At 38.3% G+C, this 22,807-nt stretch overlaps 1 protein-coding gene across 1 annotated transcript; it reads left to right on the top strand.

Moving 5' to 3' along the window:
- Window positions 1-5,523: 5,523 nt before the first annotated feature.
- On the top strand, window positions 5,524-21,393 carry LOC149462975 (phospholipase A2 inhibitor and Ly6/PLAUR domain-containing protein-like). Its single transcript, XM_089676082.1, has 4 exons — window positions 5,524-5,674; window positions 9,205-9,357; window positions 16,077-16,217; window positions 20,631-21,393. Exons 1-4 carry the CDS (start codon window positions 5,524-5,526, stop codon window positions 20,831-20,833), a joined length of 648 nt encoding a protein of 215 aa, XP_089532208.1. The 3' UTR covers window positions 20,834-21,393.
- Window positions 21,394-22,807: the final 1,414 nt, after the last annotated feature.

The raw sequence follows: 22,807 nt of genomic DNA, 5'->3' as shown, positions 1-22,807 counted from the left end.
AATCAGACATGCCCACTTCAACTACTGAGTATGCCATTCAATTTTCCTAACTCTCTAGCAGCACTAGAGGGTGCTACATCATAAACATACACTCTTGTAACCTTGCATGGTCTGTACTCATTAATGACTGTGTCTTATGGATTGTTGTAGTACCAGAGAGGTCAAAGCTGAAAAATGGAGTCACTTGTCCTTCGTGCCATGTGGAAAAGCAAGATACATGTGTCCCTGAGAAAGCCATGGCCTGTACAGGTGAAGAAACTCATTGCGTCTTCCAAAATGCCACTATGTATAAAGGTAAATACACCAGGCTAGCAATTTTGCATCTTAATAAACCTGTCACAAACCACAATGTTTCAAATTAAGCATAAGATGAAAAATATATTGCTAAAAACTTTTAAAAAGGCACATGTTCCCCAGGTTTTGTATTTTAAAACTTATGCAGTTTTGTTCCAAAGTCTTTTTCTTAATTCAATGACTTTTTGGATTTCAAATTCATTTTTATAGTTAAAATCAAACTCCAGCCAAATGTTTTTTTCTTAGATATGGGAAGAGTGGAAAAGGTTTAAAGGCTATGCGATCTACAACAATGATCCTCTACTATTTGCTTCCTTTTGGGCTCCTAAATATACCACTGAACGTTTTGTTGTAATTTGTTCCATAAGTGCAAAAAACCTGTAGATTTTGCCAGAAAACTTGTGAGCTGATAACATACTGTGCATTCTGCCTGTGCGCAGGGAGGAGTTATGGAGGTGGGGGGGGGTAAATGAGTAGTGGTTATGAGGATACGTAGGGGGAACAGATGAGAATGAGTTTTGGAGATGAACAAGTAGGAGGAGACGAGCAGGAGTGGTGATGGAGATTAGAAGGAGTTTTGGAGATGAGGAGGAGAAGGGACATGAGACTTTATGGAGATAAAGAGATCCACCGCCAACGCTGCAACCGATGAGGCCACACATCTTCAGGCAGTGATGTACTCCAAAAGATAGACAAACGTAACCAGCGCTCCAGTCTTCATACAACCAAGAAGATGCCAAAATGCCAACCGAAGAGGTGCAGCCCTTCTAAGATCGGGAAATCTGAGCACTGGTAGAAAAGAACAGACAAGGGACACGTATTTATTGAAAAAAGAAGATATATACTCACAAACCAGCGTGATATAAAAGAAATATGTGTGGTCCACAAACACAGTCACAGTACATCTATGTCTAATGATGCGTTTTAACTGACGCGTTTCGGGAGCTAAACCCCTTTACTGAGCTCTGAGGAAGGGGTTTAGCTCCCGAAACGCGTCAGCTTATATATGCATCATTAGACACAGATGTACTGTGACTGTGTTTGTGGACCACACATATTTCTTTTATATCACGCTGGTTTGTGAGCATATATCTTCTTTTTTCAATAAATACGTGTTTTACCACGGTAATGCATGATGAGAGTGCGCCCTTGTCTGTTCTTTTCTACTAGTGATGTACCCTATCCTGCTACTTACTCCAAGCATTGGAAGCCCTGATTCACCACCAGTTTCCTCCCAGCTGCCCAGAGACATCTCAGCTCTTCTTGTTGGGTAAGGGTAGGCATACACATATATAAGGGGAGAAACTCTGCAATGTTGTAGTCACATTTCCGTGGCCTGAGGCCAGCCTGTACGAATATATGAATGTCTTGGTTGGTGATTGGTGTCAGACATAAAAAGGACAAGCATCCAAAAGTTCCTCTAGCCCTTCCATGCTCTATCATAAAACCTTGGTTGAAGTAGGGCTTTAAATATTTCCTTCATGAATAAGAAATCTTTCTAATATACTATATACCATGTGTGTGTGTGTATACAGTATATATTCCTATTTATAACTGTATATATAGGTTTTATATATACTGAACACACATATATTTTTTTCTGTTTCAGCATATAATGTATATTCAAGTGGTTGTGCAACAAAGAACATTTTCAAGGACAGTGGAGAGTTTGTGAATTCATTCAGCTTACTTACTAGATTTGTAATAACAGAAATTAACAAGGAACATCAGTTGCAAGTGGGTGAGTGGAAACTATTTTATTGTGATATCTTAAATAATAGGTAAAGCTGCAAATGTTGGCTAAGACAATAGATAGATAGATAGATAGATAGATAGATAGATAGAGTGGGAAAATTAATTATTTGATCCCCTGCAGATTTTGTAAGTTTGCCCATTTACAAAAAACGTAGGGTCTATTTAAATGTAGGGTCTATTTTTCTAATAAGTGTATTTTAAATGATAGAGACAGAATATCAATGAAGGATTTCAATCCATGGCGGCATATTATGTTACGAATGGTTTGTTTGGTGACTGTGGTCCCAAATGCCTTGAGATCATTCACAAGCTACTGATGTGTAGTTCTGGGCTGATCCCTCGCTTTTGTCATGATTATCCTTACCCCATGAGGTGAAATCTTGCATGGAGCTCCAGACCAGGGGTGTTTGGTTATTTTGTATTTCTTCCATTTGTGAATAATCACTCCAACAGTTGTCTCCTTCTTTCCAAGCTTCTTGCTGATAGTCTTGTAGCCCATTCCAGCCTTGTGCAGGTCTACAATATTGTCTCTAACGTCCTTTGACAGCGCTTTGGTCTTGCCCATGGTGGTGCCCAAGAAAGAGATTTTGTGAACAGGTGTATTTTATATACACAACAGGTTGCCATTAGGAGCACCTTCTTAAATTGACAGGACTAATCTGTGTACCACATGAGCATATAGCCAGTCTATGGGAGCCAGAAATATTATTGGTTGGTAGGGGATCAAATATTTATTTTACTCACTGAACTGCAACTCAATTTATAACATTTTTTATCATGTGTTTTTTCTCTGTTTTTGATTGATATTCTGTCTCTATTTAAAATACACCTATGATAAAAATGATAGAACCTTTTTTGAAAGCGGGCAAACTTACAAAATATGCAGGGGATCAAATATTTTTCCCTACTGTATATATATATTTTTTTTTCTTTTAACAAGTTACATTGCATTTTTTTTCAAAAATAAAAAATTTGTTATGGGACACTTGAAAAGTGATCAGGAACACAGAGCATTCCTAAGACAGAGCACAGCAGAGACTGTTTACCATCAGATTGTCTTTCTCTGATTGAAACACATAGGAGCTGATTTAGTAAAACTGGAGAGTGCAAAATCCAGTGCAGCTCTGCATAGAAACCAATCAGCTTCCAGGTTCTTTTTTGTCAAAGCTTAATTGAACAAGCTGAAGTTAGAATCTGATTGCCTACCATGCACAGCTGCACCAGAATTTGCCTCTCCAGCTTTAGAAAATCAACCCCATACAGTACATTTGAGAAGAGAAGTCAAAGGGGATGTGCTGAAATATAAACTTGAGCTATTGAGCCCTGTACGACACATGCTTTTCCCAGCAAAACAGTTAAAGTAGAACTAAAGCATAACTGTTAAGCAAATGAAATGTCATAGAATATGTATCATAAACAATTGTAATTTATTCATAAAATACAGTGCTGTTAGTGGGTGTAGGGTGGCGTATCCTGCTAGATATGCCAAAATGTGGGGATGGCTGAGCCACTCCGAGTACACCGTGCTGAAGGATGCAAACTTGCCAGACTGCGGGCGAGGTCACTCACCATGCACATTGGGTACCTATGGGTGTGTGATAATGCCCATCAATGCCCAGTACCAGCTGTGTTCAAGTAAAATCAACCTTATGGCAGCACTCCAACTTAGGGAGGAGCCATACATTGTGTGCACTAATGAATATACATTGTACCTTGTCCTTGTGCACCTTGCTGTTGAATGTCACATTTAGCAGAGGCCTTGCGGAGCCTGTTCCCTCCCCACCAGTCAGCGAACCCCTGCCATCTCACTCCCGGAGACAGAATGGGCTCCCACCAAGCACCTGTGCAGACCTCATGCATGCTCTTAATGAACTCTTTACTCTCTCACATACCATGCGACTCGGTCGAGGGTCTCTGTAACATGAGTTTGGTCTGGACTTAGGGAACCAACCAACACACTGACCCCCTCACTACTGGAGGATCCCTCACCTATGCCAGGTACCACGCTAATGACTGGCTATTGTACACCTTGCACTAGTTCCGGTTACCTATAGCAACTCCTACTTGTCTTGCTGGATTGACCCTCAGTAGTGGCCTTGCTTCATACCTCAAATGTGTTTTACTGACCCAAGTTCTTTTATACGCCAAGAACCAGCATTCACCTCTTTTTATTTAACTTCTGACCAGGCTTTAGAACAGTTCAGAGAAATATTGCTGGAACTTCTGCAATGATACAGAATAAAGTGCACCACAATCCTCCTGACTAACTTCTCTTTGGCTGCCCAGGCATACACCAAAAGGCAGAAGTCCATAACTGGCACAGTCCATAAGTGGTCAGCTCCAGAATACGGTATCTTCAGGTGGACTGCAGGGTGTAGCAGCCCCTCCCCCCAGCTTACGGTGTCACATTATCTTCGCAAAATGGCTCCCAACAGCTCCCATCAGCCTTGTCTCTGGCCTTCTCCCCTAACATATATGCAACAGGGTGGGAAGGCTGGGTCCAGATAGCCTGGGAAAAGAGGTATTAACCTTTTCCCCAGCCAGCTATCAAACTACCTAATGTAGACAACCTGCCTGCATGTTGGTCTCCCCAGCATCTTTAAGGCAGCGTCCTGTCTAAATGCCCACAGGAGGAGCAGTCTATGTTTTGGTAACTTAGTACAATTCCCAGGCATTGCTTTAATGCACTAATCCACCTGAAACATTTTTGTAGATTGTCTGTTAATCTAAAAATTCTTGCTTGCAATGCAGAAACTAATATATCTATATATATATATGTGTATATATATATATATATATATATATATATATAATGCCAATACTAAGAAGTTACTCAGTTATTCATATGCAAACCTGTCTTGGAAGTTTGATTGTGCTTGCTGATACAGAAAGTGGAAGTCTCACAGAAATGACTTCAGGAAGTACATTCCCACTGACCCTATGGTGGCAATGCATTACAGAAAACTGAGTGAACCTGAACGTTATATATTTCAAAGAAAAGTTAAAAACAAAAGTTGACTTTCACCAATTTATATTGGTACCTGTATGGCCAAAAGTATCTGAATAAACCTCCAAATTGTTTAATTTAAGTGTTTGTAGTCAAGAGTACTGGAAATGCTCCAGTATACAAAGACATTTTAGAGAATTTTGCTCTTCCAACCTTGCAGCAACAGTCTGGGTAAGGCCCTCCTACCATCACTATGTTTCACAATCACTATGCCCCTGTGTACAAAGCCAGCTCCATAAAGACATGGTTTGATGAATTTGGTAGAATAACTCCAGTAGCCTGCTCAGCTACCTGACCCACTGCTATCTTTGGGAAACACAGTACAATACCTAATTTTAATCTATACACATCCGAACTTCCTAAGTAGATTACTATTTACTATCACCTGTTACCTGGAATTGTTTTTAAAAAAAAGGTTATATAAAGTGAATTCATTAAAACCAAAGTATTTTTTGATAAGACATTACATGGAAACTTATTTTCTTTTTGATATTGCAGGAAACTTTTTGTGGTGCCATGAGTGCCAAGATGCTCATTCTTCTTCTTGTGCCAAGTATCAGGTTTTGTGTGATCCAAACAGTGATGTGTGCCTTTCAGAAATGAGAAGGATTACAGAAGGTAAGTTATTCAAGGTTGTGTCTAGGGATGAATGGACATTCCACTTTTTGTGGATTTTGAGTGCAGAAAATCTGATCTCATATGGTTTAAATTCTGGTTTAAGGACATAATATATTGTTAGGTTGAACTAGATGGACTTATGTCTTTTCTCAGCCTGACTAACTTTGTAATTAGATCATCTAAATTTGCTAAGTAAGCTAACACTTTATGGACTGAAATTAGTTTTATATAAACTGTGAAATAAGTTTGAGAATTCAAACTCACATTCTCTGAACTTCAGAATGAATGTCTTCTAAAGCATCATAAAAATCATTTACATCAGGTGAATAGACCTTTTCATGCCTGTCCCAGAGTTAGTGTTAGGGTAGCAGGGAGGATTAGTGTTAAGACTACAGGAAGGGTTAAAATTAGAGATACAGGAAGGATTAGTATTACAAATCATGATGACAGGTGTTCAAATGGAAATTGCAGTGTTTGACAAAATCAGAATTTGACTGACCTTTTTTGTCTCCAATTCAAATGATCTTCAAGAGAGCATGCTGCATCCGAAGAATCTTGATTGCTCCTCCAGATACTGCTGGCCAGTAGGCATGTGTGATTTGTTTCACTACAAATCCTAATTCGGACAAAATTTTTGTTATTTGTATGTCCGGATGTATCCTAATATTCAGAGATTCAGATACATCCGGACAATAGTAACGAATTTAAACAAATCCAAAATAAATTACAATGAAAAAAAAAATTCATCCATATTCATTTATTTCATTCGTTCACAAGGGTTTTGAAAGTTAGAGGGTTTTGAAATAACATGTACCACACTCTGTATTGTTACGAATGGCCAAAACCATCGTCAAGCAAAATATCAAAATCACAAGTAAGTTGCACGGAATTCCAAGGTGCAAGCAAGTCCTATTGAAATTGCAAGCAAGTTGTATTGAAAGTGCAAGAAAATTGCATCGAAGTCACAAGCAATTTGCAGGAATAATATAACGACATAAGGAATGAATCCAAATCTTCTGAAATAACTTCCAAAAATATGAATTGATTCGATTGATTTGCATATTTGCATAGTACCACTGGATTGGCATACGGCCAATGTGGTGCCAATATTTAAAAAGGGGTCAAAATTTTTATCAAGTAATTATAGACCTGTTAGTTTAACTAGTTGGGAAGATACTGGAGAGTTTAATAAAAGACCACATAGATGCGTTCTTGCTGGAAAATAATATTTTAAGCAACAGACAGCATGGATTCATGAAAGACAGAAGTTGTCAAACAAATCTGATTTCTTTTATGAGGAGGTGAGCAAAACCTTGGTCAAAGGGGTGGCGGTGGACGTGGTATACTTGGATATTGAAAAAGTGTTTGACACAGTTCCCCACACATGGCTGATGTGTAAGGTAAAGTCTACAAGCTTGGAAAAATCTGTATGCAAATGAATAGAAAACTGGTAGTGGTTAATGATTCATACTCTGAATGGTCTAGGGTTGTCAGTGGTGTACCCCAAGGTTCAGTGTTGGGACTCTTACTTTTTAATATATTTATAAGTAATATAGGGTCTGGGATTAAAAATACAATTTCAGTCTTTGCAGATGACACCAAGCTGTGCAGTGGAATAACGTCCTTGCAGGATGTCTCCAACTTACAAGCTGACCTCAATGCACTATAATTGGGCAACTATGTGGCAAATGAGGTTTAATGTAGATAAATGTAAGGTTATGCACTTGGGGGCTAAGAATATGCATGCATCAGACATACTAGGGGGGTACAAGTGGGGGAATCAATGGTGGAGAAGGATCTAGGAGTTCTGGTAGATCACAAGCTTAATAATGGCATGCAATGCCAAGCTGCAGTTTCTAAAGTGAGCAAAATCCTCTCTTGTATTTAAAGAGGTATAGACTCCAGAGAGAGATATCATATTACCCCTGTACAAATCATTAGTAACATCTCAGCTGGAATATGCAGTTCAGTTTTGGGCACCAATTCACAAAAAGAACATTGGGGAACTGGAGAGCAGAGAAGGGCAACCAAAGTGATAAGAGGCATGGAGGAGATCAGCAATGAGGAAAAATGAGAGGAACTGAATTTATTCTCTCTTGAGAAGAGGAGATTAAGGGGGGATATGATCTCCATGTATAATACATCAGTGGTTCATATAGTGAACTCGGTGTAGAGCTCTTCACCCTGAGGTCATCACAGAGGACAAGGGGGCACTCTTTACGTCTGGCGGAAAAGAAATTTAATCTCCAAACACGGAAAGGTTTCTTCACAGTGAGAGCTGTGAAAATGTGAAATAGACTCCCTCAAGAGTTGATTCTGGCCAGCTCAGTGGATTTCTTTAAAAAAGGCCTGGATTGTTTCCTAGATACACAGAATATAAATGGATACTAACATTTATAGGTAAAGTTGATCAAGGGAATATCCGATTGCCTCTCGGGGGGATCAGGAAGGAATTTTTTTCCCTGAAGGAGCAAATTGGATAATGCTTTTGCTGGGTTTTTTTGCCTTCCTCTGGATCAACTGTGGGTGTAGGATTATAACTTTTTTTTTTAATGGTTGAACTGGATGGACTTTTGTCTTTTTTCAGCCAGACTATGTAAAAATAAAAAATTACAATATTGTCACCAGTGCAGTACAGTGTCATCATATGTGTGGCAGTGATCAGGGACACTGACTGGTGACAGTACAAAAAAAACATATATATATATATATATATATATATATATTTATTTTGATTACATTTTTTTTAACTATTTAGGATTATAACTTTTTTTTCTTTTTAATGGTTGAACTGGATGGACTTTTGTCTTTTTTTCAGCCAGACTAACTATGTAACTATGTAGCTATGAAACAATGAATATATAAAACAAATTCCAAAAACAAATCATTCTAACACAACGAATATGATGAAGCAAAATGGTTGACTTAACAAATTAATCCGAAATTAAACTAATTTTTTTCACCATGCAGGTTCGCCCATGGATCAAATTACATCTAATTTACAAGAATTGGCCAAAATTCGAGTCATGCATGGCCAGTTTTAGCCTATCAGGGAAGGTTAGTGTTAGGGTTATAGAGAGGGTTAGTGTTAGGCTTACAGGGAGGGTTAGTGTTGGGGTTACAGGGTGTGTTAGTGTTGGGGTTACAAGGAGTGTTAGTGGTAGGGTCACAGGGAGGATTAGTTTAGGTTTGCATGGTTGGTTAGTGTTAGGGTTACGTGGAGGGTTTGAGTTATAAGCAGGGTCAGTGTCAAGGTTGGTGTGAGGAGGACCCTTGGGTAGGGAATAGCTCTCCATGCTCAGAGTTCAACACTAAACTACCAGAACCAATTTCCCACTCTGAAAGATAAAGCAACAATTATAGGTAAAGGAGTTTGTGTGTCTGTGGAGGGTTGTTTTGAACCCTCATTTGTAGATCCTGCTACATTGCAGAACCTATGCATGAGGATGGAGGCCATCCTGTTACTGGATTGCTTATCAAAGGTTAATATTGGATCTGGGAATTTCAAAGTCTTGTTTTTCATTCTCCAGAACCAGGCCGGAAACTAACAATGCAAACAGTCCGAAGATGTGGAAATTCCAATGAATGTAATGTAGATGGCACCCTAACTGGTCGAGGCAAGACAATAACCATTAAAACTGCTTGCTGTGAAACAGACATGTGTACCCCCCCAAGTGTTTTATGTAAGAGCACATTTCTTGATATCATTGTATCATCAGCGGTTATTAGAGTAGCTTAGTTCTAACATTTCAACATTACATTCACATTTCCACATGACATACCCTTTTCTGGAGCCTAACCCCTCTGCTTCTCATTCTTTCCTAGATGGCTCTTTTTTAGAGTTTTAACAATTGCATATGTTGCCTTTTCTCTTAATGTTTAAAGTCTAAAAAAGGGAAAGAAATCAATTTTAAATATAAATAATACATCAAGTGATTAATCCAGCAAAATATTGTACAGTTGTGACCAAAATTATTCAACCCCCACTGAAATTGAGTGTTTTGGCCAGTTTGACATTGCTTTTGATCATTCAGTCATCTTGCTTACATTTACATTAAAGAGGCACTTGTAGGTCAGACAAATATAACATAACAGTTATAATGAAATAACCACAAATGTCTTTTCTGTGCTCACAGCATTATCAGTTTTATTCAACCCCCAAGTGACATTCAATCTTAGTACTTAGTACAGCATCCTTTTACAGTTATAACAGCTTTTAAACGTGAAGCATAGCTTGACACAAGTGTCTTGCAGCGATCTACGGGTATCTTCGCCCATTCTTCATGGGCAAAGGCCTCCAGTTCAGTCACATTCTTAGGCTTGCGCACTGCAACTGCTTTCTTTAAGTCCCACCAGAGGTTCTCAATCGGATTTAAGTCTGGTGACTGCGATGGCCACTCCAAAATGTTCCAGCCTTTCCTCTGCAACCATGCTCTAGTGGACTTGGAGGTATGCTTGGGATCATTGTCCTGTTGAAAGGTCCAACGTCTCCCAAGCCTCAGGTGTGTGACGGACTGCATCACGTTTCCATCCAATATCTCCTGGTACTGAAGAGAATTCATGGTACCTTGCACACGCTGAAGCTTCCCTGTACCTGCAGAAGCAAAACAGCCCCAAAGCATGATTGACCCTCCACCATGCTTCACAGTAGGCAAGGTGTTCTTTTCATCATAGGCCTTGTTCTTCCTCCTCCAAACATAGCGTTGATCCATGGGCCCAAACAGTTCTAATTTTGTTTCATCAGTCCACAGAACACTATCCCACAACTTTTGTGGTTTGTCCACATGGCTTTTGGCATACTGCAGTCGACTCTTCTTATTCTTTGGAGACAGCAAGGGGGTACGCCTGGGAGTTCTGGCACGGAGGCCTTCATTACGCAGTGTGCGTCTTATTGTCTGGGCTGAAACTTCTGTACCCACATCTGACAAATCTTTTCTCAGTTCCTCAGCAGTCACACGGGGACTTCTCTCCACTCTACGCTTCAGGTAGCGCACAGCAGTCGAAGTCAGCATCTTCTTTCTGCCACGACCAGGTAGCGTTTCAACAGTGCCCTTTGCCTTGAATTTGCGAATGATGCTTCCTAAGGTGTCTCTTGGTATGTTTAACATCTTTGCAATCTTCTTATAGCCATTGCCCTTCCTGTGAAGAGAAATCACCTCTTCTCTTGTCTTCCTGGACCATTCTCTTGCCTTCACCATGTTTGTAACCACACCAGTAAATGTCTAGAAGGAGCTGAGTATCACAGTCATTTTAAAGCTGCCTAATTGGTGCTTATTATGCTTGATTGCTGCTCGGTGACATCCACAGGTGTTTTCAATACCTGATGGAAAGCACCTGTATGAACCTCTGTTCTTCAGAGTGGTAGTCTTTAAGGGGTTGAATAATTGTGGCAATGAAGAAACCACATAAGAACCATTTACTACTGTATTACATAAACAATTGATGTCATTTTAGTTGCATTTGGGTAGTTACAACGTCCTTGTAGGATTTGATTCTGAATACAATTCCAAATGTACACTATAGTCCCTAAACCCCTTTACAGCATTGGGGGTTGAATAATTTTGGTCACAACTGTATATCTGGTCTACTGCATGGAAAAATTGTCACCCATCAAAATACATAAGCTAAAATACTATACAGTATATTAAATGTTTTACTATATACATACAATGGCCTAAAATATTGCCACCCCTGCAATTACAAATGTTTAGGCATTCTCATGTTTATTTATTTTGTTTGTTTGGGTATGTCACAAAGAAGTAGAGAAAAAAAATCCAAATTTGACACATTCCATGCAAAACCCCAAAAATGGACTGGACAAAAATAATGGCATCCTCAATTTAATATTTGGCAGTAAACCCCTTTAGAAAAAATAACTAAAATCAATGGCTTCCTGTAACCATCTATGAGTTTCTTACACCTCTCTACTGGAATTTTGGACCACTCTTCTTTCACCAACTGCTCCAGGTTTCTCATATTGGAAGAGTTTTCTTTCCTAAGCACTGTTTTGAGATCTCTCCACAGGGGATTGAGATCTGGACTCATTGCTGAGCAGTTCTGTACTCTCCAGCATTTTTTCTTAAACCATTTCTGGGTGCTTTTTTCGAGTGCTTTGGGTCATTGTCCTGCTGTAAGATCCATGACCTCTAATGGAGACCCAATCCTTATACTGGGCCCTACATTGCACCCCAGAACTCTTTGGTAGTCTTCAGATTTCATAATGCCATGCACACGGTGAAGACATCCAGTGCCTGAAGCAAAGCAACCCCAAAACATCAGTGAACCTCCAACATGTTTGACTGTAAGGACTGTATTCTTTTCTTTAAAGGCCTAATTTCTTTTTCTGAAAACAGTGGAATTTTCCAAAAAGCTGTAATTTAGCTTCGTCTGTCCAGAGCACATTCCCCCAAAATTATTTTGGCTTCCTCAGGTAAAGTTTGGCAAACTCCAATCTGGCTTTTTTATGTTTCTGTGTCAGCAGTGGGGTTCTCCTGAGTCTCCTACCATAGTGTCCCTTTTCATTCAGATGGTGACGTATAGTGTGAGCTAACACAGTTGTACCCTGTGCCTGAAGGTCAGCTTGAATTTGTCTGGAAGTTGATCGAGGTTCTTTATCCACCATTCACACAATCATTTGTTTCAATATTTGATACATTTTTCTCTTTCATCCACATCCAGGAAGATTAGCTACAGTGCCATGGGCTGTAAACTTCTTGACAATGTTGCACACAGTGGACACAGGAACATTAAGATCTGCTAATTGCTGCAGGTGAGTTTAATTACAAATTACAGGAGCATCACAAACTTGGAAAGCAATTATTTCTTACACTTTTTAGAAGGTGCCAATAATTTTGTCCAGTCCATTTTTGGGGTTTTGTGTCATACCAATACAAACAAAATAAATAAACATGAGAATGTCTAAAAATCTGTAATTGCAACAATTTTCTGGGTGAAGTGATGCATTATCTGACAAATGCAGGGGTGCTGATATTTTTGGCCATGACTGTATATATTTGCATCATTGTATAAAGTCTACCCTGTAAATGCCAATACATTTTTGTTTTAGATACCCTTTTAATTCACTCCTCTTTATTGGAGTTTAAGTGAAAGAAAAAGCTACCACTAACTATTTTTAAAAATGTTCCCATCCTCCCTTCTTCTACCTTTTTTGCATACCTGCATAAAAAAAGTTCTATGCACTTACCTATTTTGAATCCAGTCCAGTCATGGTGATCCTGAAGTTCTGGCTCCCCTGTGTGGGTGGCTGTTTCAGGGGAAAGGAGGGAGAGTCAAAAATGGCGGGGCCATGGGACTCTATGGGTGACATCATGGCTCTGGGAATTCCAATTCATTGATTCATTGTCGAGAGTTCCCTTACACAAGGGAGCTGGAGCTATACGATTATGTGACTGGACCGGATTACAAAAAGGTAAGTCCACAGATCTCTTTATACAGGGAGGGCAGACTAGGTGGGGGGTGGGAGTGAAATTTTTTAACAATAGCTAGCGTTAGCCGTTTCTTCCAACTTAAAATTTATATTTAAAAAATGCAACCTTTATTATGTTCCAGGGGGTCTGAATATTGGCGCCCCCATTTAGTAAATTTCAACTGTCAGACCTCTGCCTAATTTTAAAAGTTAATGCTGGATTTACCCTAGGTTCACACCTATTTAAATGGGCTGCTATGCCTGCATTTCCTGCAGAAAAAAGGTGCATGCACCTTTTTCAAAATGCGGCTGCAGGGAAATTGCATGGTGCTTTTGCCCTATGAGATTTCCCTGTGGATCCAACACCCAAAAACCTGTAGCAGGATGAAATGCATAAGGGTGCCATTAAGAATGAATGCAAGACTTGCACATCTCTACAGAGCAGAGCAATAATTAAAATTTAAAGTACCGCCGCCCTGCCATACGCAGGATCATCCCTTACATCGTCAGGTGATGGTAGTAATTCAAGTACCAGACCTCCGCTGTAAATCTAAAGTGGTAACCTTTAAAGGCTTTTCAAGCATCACCTATGGATGGTAAAGTTTACATTTTAAAGCGTGACATGTTTGGTATCTACACTATATTGCCAAATGTATTGGGACACCTCTCCAAATCATTAGATTCAGGTGTTCCAATCACCTCCATGGCCACAGGTGTAAAAAATCAAACATCTAGGCATGCAGACTGCTTCTACAAACATTGGTGAAAGAATGAGTCGCTCTCAGGAGCTCAGTGAATTAAAGCGTGGTACCGTAATAGGTTGCCACCTGTGCAGTAAGTACATCTGTGAAATTGCCTTGCTACTAAATATTCCACGGTCAAGTGTTAGTGGTATTGGAACAAACTAGAAACAACTGGGAACAACAGCATCTCTGCCACCAAGTGGTAGGCCACATAAAATGACAGAGCGAGGTCAGCGCATGCTGAAGGGCACAGTGCACAGAAGTCACCAACTGTCTGCAGATTCAATAGCTAAAGACCTCCAAACTTCATGTGGCCTTCAGATTAGCACAACAGTGTGTAGAGAGCTTCATGGAATGGGTTTCCATGGCTGAGCAGCTGCATCCAAGCCTTACATCACCAAGTGCAATGCAAAGCATCAGATGCAGTGGTGTAAAGCACGCCGCAACTGGACTCTAGAGCAGTGGAGACTTGTTCTCTGATGGGAAGAATCACACTTCTCTGCTTGTCAATCCGATGGACGTGTTTGGGTTTGGCGGTTGCCAGGAGAACGGTACTTGCTTGACTGCATTGTGCCAAGTTAAAATTTTGGTGGAGGGGGGACTATGGTGTGTGGTTGTTTTCAGGAGTTGGGCTTGGCCCCTTAGTTCCAGTGAAGGGAACTCTTAAGACATCAACATACCAAGACATTTTAGACAATTTCATGCTCCCAACTTTGTGGGAAGAGTTTGGGGATGGCCCCTTCCTGTTTCAACATGACTGCTCACCAGTGCACAAAGCAAGGTCCATAAAGACATGGATGAGTGAGTTTGGGTCGGAAGAACTTGACTGGTCTGCACAGAGTCCTGACCTCAACCCGACAGAACACCTTTGGGATGAATTTGAGCGGAGACTGTGAGCCAGGTCTTGTCGTCTGACATCAGTGGCTGACCTCACAAATGCGCTTCTGAAAGAACAATCAAACCTTCCCATAGACACACTCCTAAACCTTGTGGACAGCCTTCCCAGAAGAGTTGAAGCTGTTATAGTTACAAAGGGTGGGCCAACTCAATATTAAACCCTACAGACTAAGTCTGGGATGTCATTCATGTGCATGTAAAGGCAGGCATCCCAATACTTTTTTCAATACAGTGCATTTACTCAGTGTAACATCATCTTTTATATTTGATCAAAAATTTAGTTATGTTTTGTGTTTTTTGGCATTTCAAAAAAGTGTATTTTTTCCCCAAAAAATTGTGTGAAAAACTGCTGCTCAAATACTGTATGACAAAGAAATTGCGGCACCCACAAAATTATTCTCTAGTACCTCTGCTTTAAAAAGTATATCATGCTCGGGGTTCTAAGAATTTTTCTAGCAAAAAAGACTGATTGTTACATGTAAACAAAGAGTGCCAGAAAAGGCTTCGCCTTCAAGCTGATAATTTGACCACATTGCCCAGTGCACCCATAATCTAAGACCTGGTCAAATATATTCCCTGTCTTGATGTAATGACTGAACAGGTAAAAACATAAACTGAAGTGCCACACAATTGCTAAGAGGTCCAGATATAACTTTACTCCAATAAAAATCAGGGGGGACAATCCAAAAGTAGAAAACACATTTTGAGGGTCCAAGAATTTCTCTTTCATCATGAATTGAAAGACAAAAGCAAAGTGGACCTTTATGCTATTGTTTTACAGTGTGATTGCATGCACAGGCCGTATCAATAACTGGCTTGGTAGCAACTTGGGATGAAGGTGGAATTATTGGACTCCTGAAACATGCTGGATACTTTTTGGATTGGTCCAGTGACTTTTATTGGATCAAAGTTGTATCTGGGCCTCTTAGCAGTGGTGCAGTGCTTCAGTTTCCATTTTTGTTACATTACACTACAAGCCAAGGAGATTACGGAGATCCTTTGGGGTGTAAAAGGTGCTTGCCTGGGAACCAGATCATTTACATCAACATCAATACTTTAAGATAAGTAAACCAGAGGGGTAACCATAAGGTTCTAGAGCAGGGGTGTCAAACTGGCGGCCCTCCAGCTGTTGCAAAACTACAAGTCCCATCATTCCCCTTCCTTTGGGAATCATGCTTGTAACTGTCACTCTTGCAATGCCTCATGAGACTTGTAGTTTGGCAACAGCTGGAGGGCCGCCAGTTTGCCACTCGTGGTCTAAAGCCATTTTTCCACTTTCCTTAACTGGTATAATAGGTAAAGAGTCATGTGATGTAATAATTCTAATATCTATCAGGGTCTCTGAAGAGGACAAAGACTAATGGGAAAATATGTCCTATTTACTCCTCCTTCAATAAATACTATCGAGAGGTGGATATTGTCCACTGCAACGGTGATGAAAATCATTGCATTTACTTTACATCGATAATAACTGAAGGTAGGTGAGTCCAATTTTCACAAATCTTTAGACAGTGGATATAGGGAAGACATCACAGTTGGAAAAGGGCTTAAAAGAATATGTAAACCCAACATTGTATATTCCTGATATGTGCCTGCTGTACCATGTACTTGTATGAAAAAATATTCTGTTCTCTTTGTATTGCTTCCTTTGTGTGAAATACTGCCAGTCCCTCTGCTTTCCTATTAAACCTGACCACATTAGGGTTCATGTACACGGGGCATTTGGAAAACTCTTCTGAATGATGGAAACTGACTGCTGGAAAACGTAGGTTAAAAACCGTCAGTTTAGCCGCGTTTGCATACCATGCTTGTTTGCGTTTAAAAGAGTTTTAAAAGATAACCTCAGAGGCCTTCCAAAATGCCCAGAATGCACTGAAAAATAGTAAAAAATTAACTATTTCAGACATTTTGAGAGGAATAGAGAGAGCAGAAGCAGAGAGAGCAGTATGTGTTGAGATGCCCTGTCTTTTCTGGTTGCATTCACTATGGATCCCATCATGAGCATAATGCAGCTCGTGCTACCATTTTTTCCTTCACGCGAAACCTGGAACTGACTGCGCTGGTGTACCGGGTCCATTTGAATACATGGAAACCACTTTGCATGCATTTCAGATGATGAAAAAAAAGGCTCTGGACAGCATCTGTACATGGACCAGTTAAAAAACACTTCTAAACGCAAACACTTATAAATGCAGTTAACCACGTTTACCAGCATTTACACATGTTTACAAGCGTTTGGTGTTTGTAAACACGTGTAAAATCTAGTCCTGAACGCAAATTTGATGCATTAAAAAAATGACTGTGAACTCAACTGCCTGTAAATGACTATGTGTACATGGACAAATAGGAAAACATAAAGAAGAGTTCAGGGGCTGCTGAAAAAAACGCTGAACAGCTCCTGAATGTCAGTTTACATGAGCCCTTAGACAAGAGAGCACAGCGTGGTCAGTTCTCTAGCTGCGCTAGGCGTTAATTCAACAATCAGACTTCTGCTGGAACGCCCCCTCTGTGCAACCATTCACTGGGAAGATCTGTGTGCTGCTGTTTCTCCTCCGCAACTCTCTGAGCATCTTATGCAGCTACGAACAGAGGGTATTTGATTGTGACTTACAAAAAAACACAAATGGTGTTTATAATGTTTTTTTATATGTATACATAAATGTTTTGCTATTTATTTCTATTTAAACTGAATAGATTGTTTTGCAAGGTGAGGATTTACATATTCTTTAAAAGCGTTTATCAAGGCAACATTATAAAAAATGTAGTACACCCCTCAATATTTTATTCCTTTAAGGACCCCGCAAGTATAGAACAAATACCCATTCTGACATAAATGCACTCCCAATTCCTGATCCAGGCTTTCTACACACTGTTCTTTTGTGGTGTCAACCCTGCCCAGTTGTCTTTTACTAAACTACATAGCCACTCTCAACCTTAGATCTCTAAAACATAAAAGGTTAAATCAGATTTTATCACTCTTAATCCTGCTTGTAACAATTTTCAGTCCTGAGCAGATATTTTGCAAAATGGGGTACTGTTTCTTTTCACTGGAGGCTTTTCTTCAGTTCTGAAACAAACTGCACCCCATGTTGTCAAGTACATGCACAGGACTGAAAATTGTTGCATGCAATTTTAGGAGCCATATATATGATTTTCTGCATTTGCACAACTAGTGGAATTTATATAATCTGGATATCCACGTGGCTTGGTTGAGGAGATGATTTTTGATCTTCCTATTTTTTGGGGTGTCAGAATCATATGGTGAGCTTATTTTTAAGATGTGGTTGAACAGCATTCGGCCAAATTTTTCATTATTCATGGAGATACAATGGTGACAAATGTAAATGAAGCCAAAATAATTAAACAAAAGTCTGCTGAAATTCAATTCAAATTGAATTTGAAAACAAATTTTGAATTAGAAACCAAATTCAAAAACAAGAATAGAATAAAATAGAATAGAAAATAAAGATATAGAATAGAAATAATAGTAAGTAAGTAAAACAGAACAAAAAAGAATATAAAAACAATAATTGAATGCAAAAGAATAGAATAGAACATAAAAGCAGAATAGAAAAGAATAGAGTAATACAGAACAGAATAAAATAGAATAGAAAATAAAAGAATAGAATAGAATAAAATAAAATAGAAAATAAAAGACCTAAATAGAAAATAATAGAGTAAAACTAAACTGAATAGAAAATAAAAGAATAGGATAGAAAAGAATAAAAAAAATAAAATACAATAAAATAGATTATAACCATATTCTGAAATTAAAATTTTGAATAGAATAAATTTGAAAAGAATAAAAAGAATAAAAAAAAAATAGAAAAAGAATAGAAAAAAATACAACAAAACAGAATAGAACCATCTTCTGAAATTCAAATTTATATTAGAATAAATTTGAATAAAATAGAAATAAACAATAGAATAGAAAATAGAATAAAATAGAATATAACCATATTCCAAAAATTAGAAAAAAATAAATTCAAATTTGAATAAAATAGAAAAGAACAGAATAGAGGAGTATAGGATACAATAGAAAAAATATAAAGAATATAATCGTCTTCAGAATTTCGAATAGAATAAATTTGAATGCCAATTTGATACTTTGCGATTCAGTCGACTTTGAATTCGTAAAGGAATAAATGAAATGAAGCTAAACGAATTCCGAAAACGAATTAAACAAATTTACCTAAAAGAAATTATTGAAATAACAAATTGAAACGAAACAAAACAAATTTTGTTTCTCACATGTCTAGTGAATTTGGCTTTTTTGGTGGTTTTGGATCGCTTTCGATTGATATACAGTATACGAGACTTGTTTTGAACACTTTGCACATTCATTTTTCTTTTATTTATTTGAATATAAATTTAAAGCTCAAGTTATAATATAAAAAAATATATATATGAGCACAAGGAACATTACTTACCTTTAGTGAGATGTGTCCCTTTTGCTGCTGTGCCCCCTTTTACCAAAATCTTCCCCCTCCAATGCTCCTCCCTACCCCTGCTGCTGTAAAATTCCAGCGTGGCAAGGGCGAATAGAACTAAAAAGGCTATTAAAAGGCTCTCATCAAGGGTTCCAAGCTCTGCTCACCCTTTTTTCGAGAGGGGAAGAACCTATCAATCATCCACCATCTTCCATTCCTAAATCGTGTAGATTTGAAGGAGAGCACAGCAGCACAAGGGACACATCAAATCAAGGTAAGTAACGTCCCTTGTGCTGATTTTTTTTTAATTAATTTGTTTTAGATAAACTTCGAGTTTAAAGAGTAACTTTATTTTTGTTGAGAATAAACCACTCCCTTCTGGGTGATCTATGTACATTGCAAGGATTTTTGTTGAGAATAAACCACTCCCTTCTGGGTGATCTATGTACATTGCAAGGATTTTTGTTGAGAATAAACCACTCCCTTCTGGGTGATCTATGTACATTGGAAGGATTTCTGTTGAGAATAAACCACTCCCTTCTGGGTGATCTATGTACATTGCAAAGATTTCTGTTGAGAATAAACCACTCCCTTCTGGGTGATCTATGTACATTGCAAAGATTTCTGTTGAGAATAAACCACTCCCTTCTGGGTGATCTATGTGCATTTTAATAAACTTTAACAGATTTCTACCTTTTTATTATTCTGAAGAAATAGCGTTTGCTTGTCTGTGTCCAAGTGTAGAGTGAATCTGTATGGGAGCAGATTTATAATTATCAATCAGCTGCACCTGCATGGCACTAGTGCGGAAAGTGGTAGGGACAGATTTCCCTTTTGGAGTATCTCATCAAAAATGAAATTTTTGTTGCAGGGGATGCAGAAAATCTGATTTGTTCTAGTACAGACTTCTTGGAAAAGCAGTAAGCCAATCACACAAGCAGGAAATTATATTTTCATATGGCGTTCTGTACTTTATCTGTGTACAGAACACCTCCAGGTAGCCATATTGCATTGCATTGCCTTTTAAAGAAAATTACAGCATTGCAGATTGAAAAGGAAAGGTAATTTTTTTTATTAATATTCAATTACAATATGACTTGTGTCACAATTGTATACAATATTATATATTTTTTCCCACAAAAGTGAAGTTGTATTATAAGTTGTTTATGCATGTAGCACTTTAACCAGTAAACATTTTCCATTTACAATTGTCTAAAACGGTTATTCCCTTCACTTTGTAGAGATTCCCCTTCACCTCTTGTGTCTCTGGAACAGGAATTGAAAATAAATCTCCCCAATAGGGTAAAAAAACAAAAAAATAAACTGGCAAGTGTTGTGACCATTCCTATGGTTACCAAACTAAAAAAAAAATATAGAGAAATAAATAAATACAACAAATATACATATGTACAAACCTATCAATTCATTTTTTAACTTATTCCACAATTTCCTTTGAACAGGATCTCTTTCTAGGAATGAATCATTGCACGGATGTGCCATGGGGAGCATTTGTGAAAATAAACTCATCAAAGAATACCAATCTGCCAGTACTAAAATATCAATAAAGAATGATATTATATGTAGTAAAGGAATAATGATTATGTGTTGTCTTCACCACGTGATATTATTTTACATTGCCGCTCAGACCATGCTAGGAGACTGATCAACATTCTATGAAGGGTTCTGGTTAAATAAAAATAAATTAAGGCAATGATAGGTTTCCTTCTAGCAACCAATTCCAAAGCCAACCATTGATTATGAAGGACATATTGAAGAAATGAATACTATTTTGTATAATTACCAGCCACCGCTCAACATGTCAAGTTCTCAAACATCCAATGAATTCGTCTTCATGGACAGATGCAGAATAACAAGCAGTAGTAAACAACTACTTAAACGAGAAGTTAAACTTTAAAAAGAAAAAAATAAATAAATGCACATTTATTTGAAGGGGAAAAAAATGAATACAATATTTTAAATACAATATTTACATAAATATATTTTGAAATATAACTTAAACTTAATTTAATTATGTATGTTAAATTGCTAAACAAGAAATGCAATAAGATTATTGAATATTCTGGCAGAGGGTTTCCTACAGAGCAGACGAGTATAATTTTCCCACCTGCCACTGATGCATCCATAAACTCCGAAATGTTAAAAAGTTAAATTGTAACTCTGCAAACCGTAATGTCCTTAATTAAAGCTGATGTTTAATTTGATTATTCTTTGCCTTCCCTGTTTCCTCCCCTCAACCCCTTCATCAACACGTTAATGACATTTTTACATAAAACCTTTTGGTTTTCATTACATATCCTATTTGCACTGTGACATAATCACTGAATCTCCATACTTCTCTATGCAATGCAGGCAGATCATGGCTGGTGAGAGTGCAGTACATAGCATCCTAAAAACATCACATCACCCTGACTCAGTATTCTCAGATCCTGGAGAATAAAATGATGTAAGCTGAGTTTTTGTTAATGTCACATGATAATAGCACACGTTTATCAAGTGCAAATGTTTAGTAAAAATACACTAAAGTTAATTTTAGTGCACACAAACACAATTATATCAACCATATTTTTTTTATGGTTGAACTGGATGGACTTTTGTCTTTTTCAGCAAGATTAACTATGTAACTACAGTGGGGATCGAAAGTTTGGGCACCCCAGCTAAAAATTTGTATTAATGTGCATAAAGAAAGATGGAAAAATCTCCAAAAGGCATCAAATTACAGATTAGACATTCTTATAATATGTCAACAAAAGTTAGATTTTATTTCCATCATTTACACTTTCAAAATAACAGAAAACAAAAAATGACGTCTGCAAAAGTTTGGGCCAGATATTATTATTATTATACAGTATTTACATAGCGCTAAAAGGTTTGCTCAGCACTGTACATTATAGTGGGGGACAGAACATGAGACAATACAGTAACAAAACAAAACACGAGGGGGTCAAGGGCCCTGCTCTTTTGAGCTTACAATCTAGGAGAATATGGTATCTAGGAGATATGGTACATGTTTTCTTTTCTACTCCGGACGCAGGAGGGCAGCTACCCAAATTACTTGTACATGAAATCCAGGACTTCTCCAGAGCTTCCCCCATCCTCTGGAACTCTCTACCCCAATTTATCAGCCTATCACCTACTCTGCTGACTTTTAGGCAATCTCTGAAAACCTCTCTCTTCAGGGAAGCCTATCCTGACCTCAGCTAATAATGGAATCTTCTACTCCTCCTACCAGTCCATCCCCCACAGTTACTATCTTTTATTCCATTAGCCCCTCCCTCTTAGATTACAAGCTCCAAGGAGCAGGGCCCTCCTAACCCTCTTGTATTGAACTGTATTGTTGCTGTATTGTCTCCCTTTATATTGTAAAGTGCTGAGCACACTGTTGGCGCTATATAAATCCTGTATAATAATAATAATAATGAAAATCAATTGCCCATTCTTAAAATTCAGACACATGGTGGATCCTGGGTGGAGTGTCTGTAAATGTACTGAACAATAAAGTTGATTTTACCCTTTGGAGTTGGTGTACAGGTCCAGGACTCTGCTAAAGTGTGTATGGGAAAAACTAATGCCGGAGGAGAAAGCACCTGTGAGTTGGCGTTCAGGACTGCAGAGTTCT

This window comes from Staurois parvus, unplaced genomic scaffold (assembly GCF_062004578.1).
Source record: "Staurois parvus isolate SC_StPar_1 unplaced genomic scaffold, SC_StPar_1.0 ptg000163l, whole genome shotgun sequence".
Lineage (NCBI taxonomy): Eukaryota > Metazoa > Chordata > Amphibia > Anura > Ranidae > Staurois > Staurois parvus.
The sequence above is the reverse complement of the archived record's forward strand: the minus strand, read 5'-3'. Positions and strand labels throughout refer to the sequence as shown.